At 44.6% G+C, this 13,146-nt stretch overlaps 1 protein-coding gene across 1 annotated transcript; it reads right to left on the bottom strand.

Moving 5' to 3' along the window:
* Nucleotides 1-646: 646 nt before the first annotated feature.
* Nucleotides 647-2,725, bottom strand: LOC139536149 (zinc finger and SCAN domain-containing protein 31-like). The gene is made up of 2 exons (XM_071336382.1): nt 2,404-2,725; nt 647-1,680 (listed from the first exon to the last, which is right to left on the bottom strand). The coding sequence occupies exons 1-2, from the start codon at nt 2,594-2,596 to the stop codon at nt 785-787; spliced, it is 1,089 nt and encodes a 362-aa protein (XP_071192483.1). The 5' UTR covers nt 2,597-2,725; the 3' UTR covers nt 647-784.
* Between the last annotated feature and the right edge of the window lie 10,421 nt (nt 2,726-13,146).

A 13,146-nucleotide genomic window follows, 5' to 3' on the forward strand; every position in this document is an offset into this window, starting at 1 on the left:
TGATTTTGATCAATAAAACTTTCAGATTCTGTAACATCCATAAGTTGTTACAATCTTTTGAAAATTATAGTTTTTTGTGATCGAAATGGCAATCCATGTTTTGACCTCTCAGACTTTTGCTAATATGTTCAATTCCCTGTAACATCCAGAAGAGAGGGTGTGTAACATCCAGAAGAGAGGGTGTGTAACATCCAGAAGAGAGGGTGTGTAACATCCAGAAGAGAGGGTGTGTAACATCCAGAACAGAGGGTGTGTAACATCCAGAAGAGAGGGTGTGTAACATCCAGAACAGAGGGTGTGTAACATCCAGAACAGAGGGTGTGTAACATCCAGAACAGAGGGTGTGTAACATCCAGAACAGAGGGTGTGTAACATCCAGAACAGAGGGTGTGTAACATCCAGAACACTTCTTATTTGCGTTATTTGTCCAACATGTCAATATTTACAAGTCTGCTTTTAGGGGGTAAACACTCCCCCCAAAGGGTACTATAGACACACATCAAAAGTTTCATTTACATTTTGTTTGTCCATTCTGTGAGACATAAATTGTGATTTTGCGTGCAAATAATGCTGGAATTGCCAAATAACTACTAGGTTCTGAAAAACATATTACCGTATATACATTTGTGCCATGCTCAGAAGGGTTATGAAACATCAGCGTTTTACAATGGAAAGGTCCTCCTACAAGTGAGAGTACAATTTTGCCCCAAGCAGCACTGTCATGTTTATCCCTCTGGGTTCATTCTCATCCTCAGTTCTTACAAGTGAAGCATTTACCACAAAGTCAGCAACGTGGTTTCTCTCCTGTGTGATGTCTTCGCTGGTGCCATTTTAGATGACTTGCTGATCTGAAGCATTCTACACACATGGGGCACTTATATGGTCTCTCATCTGTGTGAGTCCTCATATGAACAGTCAGGTTTCTCATTCGGCTGAAGCATTTGCCACATTCTTTGCACTGATATGGTTTCTCCCCAGTGTGAGTTCTCATATGCTCAGTCAGGTGTCCCATCCGGCTGAAGCATTTGCCACATACATTGCAGCAATATGGTTTCTCCCCAGTGTGAATTCTCTGATGAGTTTTTAAAATGCTAATTTTCAGAAAGCATTTCCTGCAGACAGGACACCTGTGTGGTCTCTCCCCTGAGTGAGCCGCCCTCAATGGAACTTTCAACTCACTGGCTTCCCTGGTCTTAATAGAGCTTTGTACTTTCTTTGTCCATGTTGTCTTTGATTTGAGTGGCTGTAACCCTGACATTAGCCCTATACTTTCACTGTTCCCAATCTGAGCTGCAGAACAGTCAGAATTTACTGGAGAGAGGGGCTGTAATTCATTGTTTGCTTCAGATTCTCCATAGCCCTCTCCATCCGGTTCCGTTTTGATCTCTTCACTTGTTTTGGTAGGTAGAGCGTCCCTCTCTCTGTTCTCCACAGTTTGGGTTTGGAGATGATGTGAGGGCTGGGGAGGAGAGGGAGGAGAGAATATGACCTCTTTGATATCAGACTCCAGCCCCTGAAGCTGCTCTTCCTCCTGACTGGTCCCAAACTCCTCCTGTTCCTCTTTAATCGGAGTGGGCTCTGGGTCCTCCTGGACCAGACTGGGGCTCCACTCCTGCTCACAGTGCTGCTGCTCAGGGGGAACCTCCTCTTCAGGGACAGGGAGAATGAGCTGCTGGGGGTCTGAGAGGATTGGATAAAAAATTAGTCAATCAGTTGATTGGCAGGCCTGGCTGGTTCAATCACATTGATTGAGCTAACTTGCAGCGGTCTTCATTCACTACGAACTATACATTCATAGACACTAACGGCTTCAGCGCCTATTGACGACAGTATGTTCTGATCTGACATGGGGAGTTTTGCTAAGAGCCCCGATGCTTGCTCTAAACATTAATACGCATCGCTTTCGGTACGATTTTGGAAACACGAGAAACATCTTTCATATCAGCAAACAATAAGGTTCAATTACACACCTTTTATCGGGTTAGGTTCCCACAAGGCCATATGATATGTCCATGTTACAGCACTTGTTTACGGAAAACAACAGAAGACAGAATAGACTACCTGTGCTATTAGCTGTCTGCGAACCCCTGTGTTAATGGAGGCTATATAAAACTTGATTGAAGACGGACGCCACAAACATGTTGTCACTGAAAATATCTGCTGCAACTGTTAAAACCGGGTAAAACAGTGTATGTGTGTATTTTTCAGGTAAATTATTTTGTGATATTAAAATAAGGAGATTTATGTTTATAGAACCGTGCCGCAATTGAGAATCGATTCATATTTACATGGAGTATTTGGCTGTTTTGGCTTCGAGTGCCAATTTGCCTTTACACAGAACTTGTAAATTCCTTACGGAGTAAAGTTGGGTTCCTTTAGTCCATTATTGGGCTAACTACTAACCTGCTCTCTGTAGCTTTATGTCGGGTTGGAAAACCAAATCCAGCAGCCTCCGTAGACGTTCGATCTCCTCATTTGAACGGGAGATTTCTTCCTGGTACTCTCCTATGGTATTTTCCACGGCCCCAAATATCTCAACAGCCACCGCTGTTAACCGCTCGTTTAGATAAACCTGCAACAGCTGCATTTTAGACATTTTCAAGGAAACGTTTAGGCTATTTTGTTGCTAACGCGGTGCTTGTGAACGCTAGCAAGCAACAACCATTTCCCCTAGGTTCAAGATTGAAGATACTTTCCCCTTTCATCTGTAGCCTTTTATCATTTATATTTGTTCACCTCCTGCATCACTACTATTACGCTAGCGACACTAACGACGACGTCAGTTTACTATGGTAATGAGGAAACCTTCAAAATAAAACATTGCAAGGTGGATAACGTAACAAATATCACATTTTAATCAGTCGATTAATTTTTTCTTCACTTATAAGCAAATACAAGTAGGGATTTATGAATATATATATGTTTTTAAACATATTATTTTAAGACCACCATTGACAATACAATGTTCTGGCTTGTATGTTGAAAATATTGGGCTCTATAGTGATTTTTATTTTATTTGTGCCGATCTAAAAGTGGGGTTGGGCATACTCAGTAGAGTCTCTAGAATATACAAGGAACAATAATACAAACACAACATGCAACAATTTCTAATATTTGACAGTTCACATAAGGAATTCAGTCAATTGAAATAAATTCATTAGGCCCTGGTCTATGGATTTCACATGACTGGGAATACAGATATGCATCTGTTGGTCACAGATATCTTAAAAAAAGGTAAGGGTGTGGATCAGAATACCAGTCAGTATCTGGTGTGACCACCATTTGCCTCATGCAGTGACACATCTCCTTCAAATAGAGTTGATCAGGCAAATGATTGTGGCCTGTGGAATGTTGTTCCACTCCTCTTAAATTGCTGTGCAACGTTGCAGGATATTGGTGGGAACTGAAACACGCTGGGTGACATATCTGGTGAGAATGCAGGCCATGGAAAAACTGGGACATTTTCAGCTTCCAGGAATTATGTACAGATCCTTGCGGCATGAGGCTGTGCATTATCATGCTGAAACATGATGTGATGGCGGCGGATGACTGGCACAACAATGTGCCAACTGGCTCAGTTAGTAGAGCATGGCACTTACAACGCCAGGGTTGTGGGTTCAACTCCCACGGGAGAACAGTACAAATAATAATGTATGCACTCACTACTGTAAGTTGCTCTAGATAAGAGCATCTGCTGAATTACTAAAATGTATAGGTATCTCTGTTTATTCTAATTGCCATTAATAAAATGCAATTGTGTTCGTTGTCAGTAGCTTATGCCTACCATAACCCCGCCATCACTATGGGGCACAATGTGACATCAGCAAACCGCTCTCCCATACACACTGTCTGTAATTTGCCCAGTACAATTGAAACTGGAATTCATCCAAGAAGAGTACACTTCTCAAGTGTGCCAGTGTCAATCGAAGGTGAGCATTTGCCCACTGAAGTCAGTTACAGTGCCAAACTGCAGTCAGGCCAAGACCCCGGTGAGGATGACGAGCACGCAGATGAGCTACCCTGAGACGGTTTCTGACAGTTTGTGCAGAAATTCTTCGGTTGTGCAAATCCAGAGTTTCATCAGCTGTCCGTGTGGCTGGTCTCAGACAATCCCACAGATGAAGAATCCGGATGTGGAGGTCCTGGGCTGCTGTGGTTACATGTGGTATGCGGATGTAAAGCCGGTTGGACATACTGCCAAATTCTCTAAAACCATGTTGGAGGCAGCTTATGGTGGAGAAATGATCATTAAATTCTCTGGCAACTGCTCTGGTGGACATTCCTGCAGTCAGCATGGCAATTGAACACTCCCTCAAAACTTGAGACATATGTGGCCTTTTATTGTCTCCAGGACAAGCTGCATCTGTGTAATGATCATTCTGTTTAATCAGCTTTTTGATATAACACACCTGTCAGGTGGATGGATTGTTTTGGCAAAGGAGAAATACTCATTAACAGGGATGTAAACAATTTTGTGCACAACATTTGACACAAATAAGCTTTTTGTGCATATGGAGAATGTCTGGGATCTTTTATTTCAGCTCATGAAACATGGGACCAACATGCATTCAAGACCCCTTGACTTTTCCCCCATTTTGTTACGTTACAGCCTTATTCTAAAATTGATTTTTTTAAATTCCCTCATCAATCTATACACAATACCCCATAATGACAAAGCAAAAACAGAACGACTCTTTGCCAGTTGTGCGCCGACTCATGGGTCTCCCGGTCACAGTCGGCTGTGACACAGCCTGGGATCCAACCCAGTGCTATAGTGATGCCTCAAGCACTGCGATGCAGTGCCTTAGACCGCTGTGCCACCCGGGAGGCCCTTACTCAGTACTTGGATGGGGAGTGTTGCTGCACAACTATATTCAGGTCTCTCCAGAGATGTTCGATCAGGTTCAAGTCCGGACTCTGGCTGGGCCACTCAAGGACGTTCAGGGACCTGTCCCAAAGCCATTCCTGCGTCGTCTTGGCTGTGTGCTTAGGGTCATTGTCCTGTTGGTATGTGAACCTTCACCCCAGTCTGAGGTCCTGAGGGCTCTGGAGCAGGTTTTCATCAAGGATCTCTCTGTACTTTGCTCCATTCATCTTTCCCTCGATCCTGACTAGTCTCCCAGTCCCTGCCACTGAAAAACATTCCCACAGCATGTTGCTGCCACCTCCATGCTTCTCAGTAGGGATGGTGCCAGGTTCCCTCCAGATGTTACTCTTGTTGTTCAGGTCAAAGAGTTCAATCTTGGTTTCATCAGTTCAGATAATCTTATTTCTCATGGTCTGAGAGTGCTTTAGGTGCCTTTTGGCAAACTCCAAGCGGGCTGTTATGTGCCTTTTACTGAGGAGTGGCTTCTGTCTGGCCACTCTACCATAAAGGCCTGATTGGTGGAGTGCTGCAGAGATGGTTGTCCTTCTGGAAGGTTCTCCCATCTTCTCAGACGAACTCTGGAGCTCTGTCAGAGTGACCATTGAATTCTTGGTCATATCCCTGACCAAGGCCATTCTCCCCCGATTGCTTAGTTTGGCGCGGTGGCCAGCTCTAGGAAGAGTCTTGGTTGTTCCAAACTTCTTCCCTTTAAGAATGATGGAGGCCACTGTGTTCTTGGGGATCTAATAGACAGGTGTGTTTCTTTCTAAATCATGTCCAATCAATTTAATTTACCACAGGAGAACTCCAGACGAGTTGTAGAAACATCAAGGATGATCAATGGAAACAGGATGCAGCTGAGCTCAATTTCGAGTCTCATAGCAAAGGGTCTGAATACTTATGTAAATAAGGCATTTCTGTTTTTTTTAAATTATACATTTGCAAATATGTCTAAAAACCTGTTTTCACTTTGTCTTTATGGGGTATTGTATGCAGATCTATGAGGAAAACAATTTCAGAACTTTGCGAATGCACTGCATGGTGTCCTTTCATCAGGCGCTGCGTAATACAGAGTGTTTCACGCTTTTTACTGCACCCATTCCATAGGCCACAACGCAAATCCCTGTATATGAAATACATATCTGCTTTATAGTGAAAAAACTATTATTTTTGCTGACGTAAAATTAGGGTTTAGAGTACTCCGTTTAGAAAGTGCCTACAGAAATTCATAGCATACCCCTTGACCTATTCCACATTTGTTACAGATTCAATTTATTTAATTGATTTGTTTTTTCACCTATCTACACACAATACCCAATAATGACAAAGTGAAAACATATTTGTAGAAAATTGAGCACATTTATTGGAAATGAAATACAGAATTATTTAATTTACTGTACATAAGTATTAACACCTTTTTGCTATGACAATCCAACTTGAGCTCAGTTGCGTCTAATTTCCTTTGATAATCCTTGAGATGTCACTACAATTTGATTGGAGTCCACCTGTGGCCAATTCAATTGTTTGGACATCATTTAGAATGAAGCACATCTATCTATATAAGGTCCCACAGTTGACAGTGCATGTCAGAAGGCAGTTAAAAGACTATGACTAGATTATAAGGGAAAATATGTTGTGGTCTGAGTGTCACGTCTGCTCCCGCTCTTCCCCTCCCTCTGGCGCTTGAGGGCGCCAGAATGCCTTGCATCACTCACTCCTGCCATCCATCACGTACACCTGCCTTTCCTTGTCACGCGCATCAGCGTTATTGGACTCACCTGGACTCTCTTATCACCTGTTCATTTCCTCCCCTATATGTGTCAGTTCCCCAGCTCTGTTCCCTGCTTCTGTTTGCTAAGCTGTTTATGTCTCGTTCCATGTCCGTTATTTATTAAATGTTACTTCCCGTACCTGCTTCGTCTCTCCAGCGTCATCCTTGTGATAGATCGTGACAGAATGCAGAAGCCCTCACACGAAGCATCGGGGAGTACTGGCGTTCTGGTTGGTATAGTGGCATCGGCTCTGGGTCACCACCGATGGAACCGGGGGTGCCTAGCCTGCTCGTCGGGCTTCCACGCCCTAGCAGGCTCGAGAGGTTTCCTTGCCCCGGTTGGCTCGGATGGCGCCCATCCCACGTCGGGCCTCAGCTGGATCGTCAGTTCTTGTCTGCCCAGCCTGTCCAGGAGTTTTTTGTTTGTTTGTTGTTTGTTTTGTCGGTGACGTCGGGGGTGGATTCTGCCGCCGATGGAACCGGGGGTGCCTAAGCCAGCCCGTCGAGCTTTCATGCCCTGGCTGGCTCGAGAGGTTTCATTGCCTCGGTTGGCTCGGTGGCTTCCCATCCCACGTCACAATCCACCGGATCATCGGGTTTCCTTAGCGGGATCGACAGGCGTCTGGACTCAGCCGGATCGTCAGGCTCCCATGCCTCAGCCGGCTCGCCAGGCTCTCACGCTCCAGCCGGTTCGTCGGGCTTCCACGCCTCAACCGGCTTGCCCAGCGCCCATGTCTCGGCCGGTTTGCCCAGGTGGGACGCCGGGTGGCGCCCCTAGTGGGGGGGTACTGTCACGTCTGCTCCCGCTCTTCCCCTCCCCCTGGCGCTTGAGGGCGCCAGAATGCCTTGCATCACTCACTCCTGCCATCCATCACGTACACCTGCCTTTCCTTGTCACGCGCATCAGCGTTATTGGACTCACCTGGACTCTCTTATCACCTGTTCATTTCCTCCCCTATATGTGTCAGTTCCCCAGCTCTGTTCCCTGCTTCTGCATTGATTGTTTTTCTGTTTGCTAAGCTGTTTATGTCTCGTTCCATGTCCGTTATTTATTAAATGTTACTCCCCGTACCTGCTTCGTCTCTCCAGCGTCATCCTTGTGATAGATCGTGACACTGAGGAGACAAAAATGTTACTCTTTGACCTGAATGCAAAGTGCTATGTCTGGAGAAAACCAGGCACAGCTCATTACTCGTCTAACGCCATCCCTACCGTGACACATTGGTGGTTGCAGCCTCATGCTATGGCGATGCTTTTCAGTGGCAGGTGCTGGGAGACTGGTAAGGATAGAGGGAACAATGAATGGAGCCAAATACAGGCAAATCCTTGATGAGAACCTGCTTCAGAGTGCAAACAACCTTAGACTGGGGCGAAGATTTACGTTCCAACAGGACAATGACCCCAAGCATACAGCCAAAGCAACAATAGAATTGCTTCAGAACAAGGATGTGAAGGAACTTGAGTGGCCCAGCCAATGCCAAGACTTGAATCCAATTGAAAATCTGTGGAAAGACTTGAAGATTGCTTTTCACTGCCACTGCCCATCTAACTTAACAGAGCTTGAGAAAATCTGCAAGGAAGAATGGGAGAAAATCCCCAAATCCAAATGTGCAAAACTGATACAGGCATACCCAAGATGACTCAACGTTGTAATCTCCACCAAAGCAGCTTCTACAAAGTATTGACTCAGGGGTTTAAATATGTATGCAAAAATGTATATTTCTGTATTTCATTTTCAAGGAATTAGCAAAGGTTTCCTAAAACATTTTCACTTTGTCATTATGAGGTATTGTATGTATATTTTGAATTCAGACTGTAACACAACAAAATGTGGAGTAAGTCAAGGGGTATGAATACTTTCTGAAGGCACTGTATATATGGTGGCGCTGAATAATGCCAAGTGTTGCTGGCCTTTTACTATACCCATTCCATAGGCCATATGGCAAGTATTGTCTTATAGTGAAAGCGTTTTTGTGCCGATGTAAAAGTGAGGTTGGGAGCACTCAGTAGGGTATTTATCGTACACCTCTTTGAATTATCTAGTATCATAGTGTTTTCTGATAATTACACATTTGTGAAATCTATCTGGTATCATACGAAAATAATACAACATTTTCTTCACAAAGACAAGTCATCTGTGCTCTAACAAATACACATAGAATGACTATCTGGGTCTAAACATCAAATTGCAAAGACAACCAAAACTCTTCCCACTGGGCACAGGCGTCAGTTCAATGTCTAGTTTTGATTTACATTTGTTTGATTTGTGAACTATCGTGAATTCAACATGAAATCAACAAAACCATTCACCATGTCATTGGATGTAGGTGAAAAAATGGGTGAAAAAAAGACTAAATGCTCTTAGGTGATGATTTTCTGCAAATCAAATTTGTTTTCCACGTTGATTTAATGTCATCGCATTGATTTTGGGGGTTGAAATGATATGGAAACAACGTTGATTCAACTAGTTTTTTCCCAGTGGGTTCCATCTCCACTAACTAAAGAGGATTATAACATATTAAGCAATGACAGAATAGTGAATGGGTACAATGATCTGTTAAAGTTACATCTGAAGGAACAAATTAGGTTAATGTGCACTGTATTTTTTGCGAGTCAGAAATTACAGTCTGTTTTATGACAGCGAAGAGGTTATGCCAAATTTCCCTAGAATGGCCATCAACTGCTGTGGTTTTAAGCATGTGATAGTGCCAGTGAACTTAAGGTCACATTGGACAGTAATTGAGAGATATGCAACATAAAGTTAGTAGTAGTAATTGTGTTACTTATCAATATTAGGAAGGTGTTCCTAATGTTTGGTATTCTCAGTGGCGATTCTACAGACCCTACTGAGTAATCCCAACTGAGTAAATTATTTATACTTTTACTTTTGATACTTTAATATATTTAAAACCAAATACTTTTAGACTTTTACTCAAGTAGAATTTTACTGGGTGACTTTTACTTTTACTTGAGTCATTTTCTATGAAGGTATCTTTACTTTTACTCAAGTATGACAATTGGGTACTTTTTCCACCACTGCCAAAATGTAGCATGTTTTTTAAAGGGAACTCTTATTTTGATAAACAAAACTGCGATCGTGTTGACAGCATAATATCCTGCTGCCAGGAGAACGATAATTACTAGCAAACAACGCAAACGCTTCCTCTATTTGCGTGCCTGTAAGGGAGGGAGCTGTCGCTGTCTGCTGTACTGGAGGTCCAGAACTCCAGGATTCTATAAAATGGTTATGTGTTGAGACTCGATTGTAAATATACCATACAACATCTTACAGACCCAAAATAATATCTACGCAACGGTCACAGATTGAGGAAGCATTTTGTAGACAATGAGGTTGTGGCTAGATGGATTACAGCATTTTAACTAAGCTTAACTATTTTTCTAACCTTAACCTAATTCTCCTAACCTGCTACTCTAATTCTCCTAACCTGCAACGTTAATTCTCCTAACCTGCAACATTAATTATCCTACCCTGCTACTCTAATTTTCTTAACCTACTACTCTCTTAGACAATTGCAAGATGGCGTAGCAGTCGGACGTGTGTTTTGTCTTGTCCCGTGTAAATAATCGTTTTCCTCGTTTTTTCCGTTTATATTTTAATCTCACTTTCCATCTACGGACTGAATATACTCTCCTGCAACCCCCAACACCCAATGTGGTACGGATCTGCTATTTTTATACTTTAGAACCGGAACCCCCATCAGAAGCTAGCCAGCTAACTAACTACTAGCTAGTTATCAGTTAGTCACTGCTAGTGGTCTTTACCGTTAACTCGGACACCAGCCAGCCTCAGCTTGGTCAATACATGCCAGTCTGCACAGCGCGATATCAACCCAGAGAATATCGGACTGCTTTTTCTCTACCAAATCTCCAGATTACTACCGCAAGCTCTGGACCTTTACACCGGATCAGATAGCTAGCTGCAATCTGAGTGGCTACTCCTGGCTAACGTCTCTGTCCCGAAGCAAGCAACAGTTAGCCTTGAGCTAGCCTCGAGCTAGGCCAATCTCCCGGCTAGCCGAAGAGGTCCTCCGGCTAATTCTTGTGCTACAATACATATTTTGCCAATTGGCCTGGACCTTTTTTTGCCGACACAGAGCCCTGCCAATCCATCACAACTGGTCTAAATCAGCTACAAGCTAATTTAGCAATTTTTTGCCGCTGCTAGCAGCTTTTACCTTCTGCACAGACACCAGCCCTGTTATTAGCCTGGATATTACTCACCAATTTACCAGCATCGGACTGTCTCTCGACAACAACGCCGGATTCCTGCCGTAATCCCTGAGCCACTACTTCTGATCCTCACAGCTAGCTTGCAGCTAGCGCAGCTAGCGCCACTGCCACGAAGCTAGCACCAGTTAGCAAACACAATTCTACAATTCACAACCTCTCTTTCGCCATCGCCATCCGGCTTGGATTCTCTGTCGACACGACCACGTCTGGTCTGCAGACGAGTGCCCCACCCGCTGTGCCCTCAACCGGCCTCCGTCTGAGCAGACCCCCTCCGTCTGAGCAGACCACCCCCCGGGCTACTAACTTTAAACGCCGCGTGCTAGCTTAGTGGAGGCCTCCCTGCTCCATCTACGGCTGCCCCCTGGACACTATGATCACTTGGCTACATAGCTGATGCCTGCTTGACTGTCCATTAATTCACGGTACTCCATTCTGTTTATTTGTGTTTTATCTGTCGGCTCTGTGCTTTAACTCAGGATCTGTGTGTAGTTAATCCGACCCTCTCTGCCTAGTCGTCGCCATTTTTACCTGTTGTTGCTGTGTTAGACTAGCACCCTGTTATTGCTGCTGTTATCTTACCTGTTGTTTTAGCTAGCTCTCCCAATCAAGACCTGCAATCACTTTATGCCTTATTGTATGTCTCTCTCAAATATCAATATGCCTTGCATACTGTTGTTCAGGCTAGTTATCATTATCATTGTTTTGGTTTGCAATGGACCCCGTAGTTCCACTCTCCGTACCTCTGATACCTCCTTTGTCCCACCCCCCACACATGCGGTGACCTCACCCATTGAGACCAGCATGTCCAGAGATACAACCTCTCTTATCATCACCCAGTGCCTGGGCTTGCCTCCGCTGTACCCGTGCCCCACCATACCCCTGTCTGCACATTATGCCCAGAATCTATTCTACCACGCCCATAAATCTGCTCCTTTTATTCTTTGTCCCCAACGCTCTAGGCGACCAGTTTTGATAGCCTTTAGCCGCACCCTCATCCTACTACTCCTCTGTTCCTCGGGTGATGTGGAGGTAAACCCAGGCCCTGCATGTCCCCAGTCACCCTCATTTGTTGACTTCTGTGATCGAAAAAGCCTTGGCCTCATGCATGTCAACATCAGAAGCCTCCTCCCTAAGTTTGCCTTACTCACCGCTTTAGCACACTCTGCCAACCCTGATGTCCTTGCCGTGTCCGAATCCTGGCTTAGGAAGGCCACCCAAAATTCTGGGATTTCCATACCCAACTATAACACTTTCCGTCAAGATAGAACTGCCAAAGGGGGAGGAGTTGCAATCTACTGCAGAGATAGCCTGCAAAGTTCTGTCATACTTTCCAGGTCTATGCCCAAACAGTTCGAACTTCTAATTTTAAAAATTAATCTCTCCAGAAATAAGTCTCTCACTGTTGCCGCCTGCTACCGACCCCCCTCAGCTCCCAGCTGTGCCCTGGACACCATCTGTGAATTGATCGCTCCCCATCTTGCTTCAGAGTTTGTTCTGTTAGGTGACCTAAACTGGGATATGCTTAACACCCCGGCAGTCCTACAATCCAAGCTTGATGCCCTCAATCTCACACAAATCATCAAGGAACCCACCAGGTACAACCCTAAATCCGTAAACATGGGCACCCTAATAGACATTATCCTGACCAACCTGCCCTCCAAATACACCTCTGCTGTCTTCAATCAAGATCTCAGCGATCACTGCCTCATTGCCTGTATCCGCCACGGGTCCGCGGTCAAACGACCACCCCTCATCACTGTCAAACGCTCCCTAAAACACTTCTGCGAGCAGGCCTTTCTAATCGACCTGGCCCGGGTACCCTGGAAGGATATTGACCTCATCCCGTCAGTTGAGGATGCCTGGTCATTCTTTAAAAGTTACTTCCTCACCATATTAGACAAGCATGCTCCGTTCAAAAAATGCAGAACCAAGAACAGATATAGCCCTTGGTTCACTCCAGACCTGACTGCCCTCGACCAGCACAAAAACATCCTGTGGCGAACTGCAATAGCATCGAAGAGCCCCCGCGATATGCAACTGTTCAGGGAAGTCAGGAACCAATACACGCAGTCAGTCAGGAAAGCAAAGGCCAGCTTTTTCAAGCAGAAATTTGCATCCTGTAGCTCTAACTCCAAAAAGTTCTGGGATACTGTAAAGTCCATGGAAAACAAGAGCACCTCCTCCCAGCTGCCCACTGCACTGAGGCTAGGTAACACGGTCACCACTGATAAGTCCGTGATAATCGAAAACTTCAACA

The sequence above is a fragment of the Salvelinus alpinus genome, chromosome 12 (assembly GCF_045679555.1).
Source record: "Salvelinus alpinus chromosome 12, SLU_Salpinus.1, whole genome shotgun sequence".
Lineage (NCBI taxonomy): Eukaryota > Metazoa > Chordata > Actinopteri > Salmoniformes > Salmonidae > Salvelinus > Salvelinus alpinus.

Coding starts and splice junctions, on each gene's coding strand:
- LOC139536149 (XM_071336382.1), bottom strand. CDS start 2,596: ATGTCTAAAATGCAGCTGTTGCAGGTTTATCTAAACGAGCGGTTAACA. Junction 1,681..2,403: donor CATAAAGCTACAGAGAGCAG/GTTAGTAGTTAG, acceptor CAATCCTCTCAG/ACCCCCAGCAGCTCATTCTC.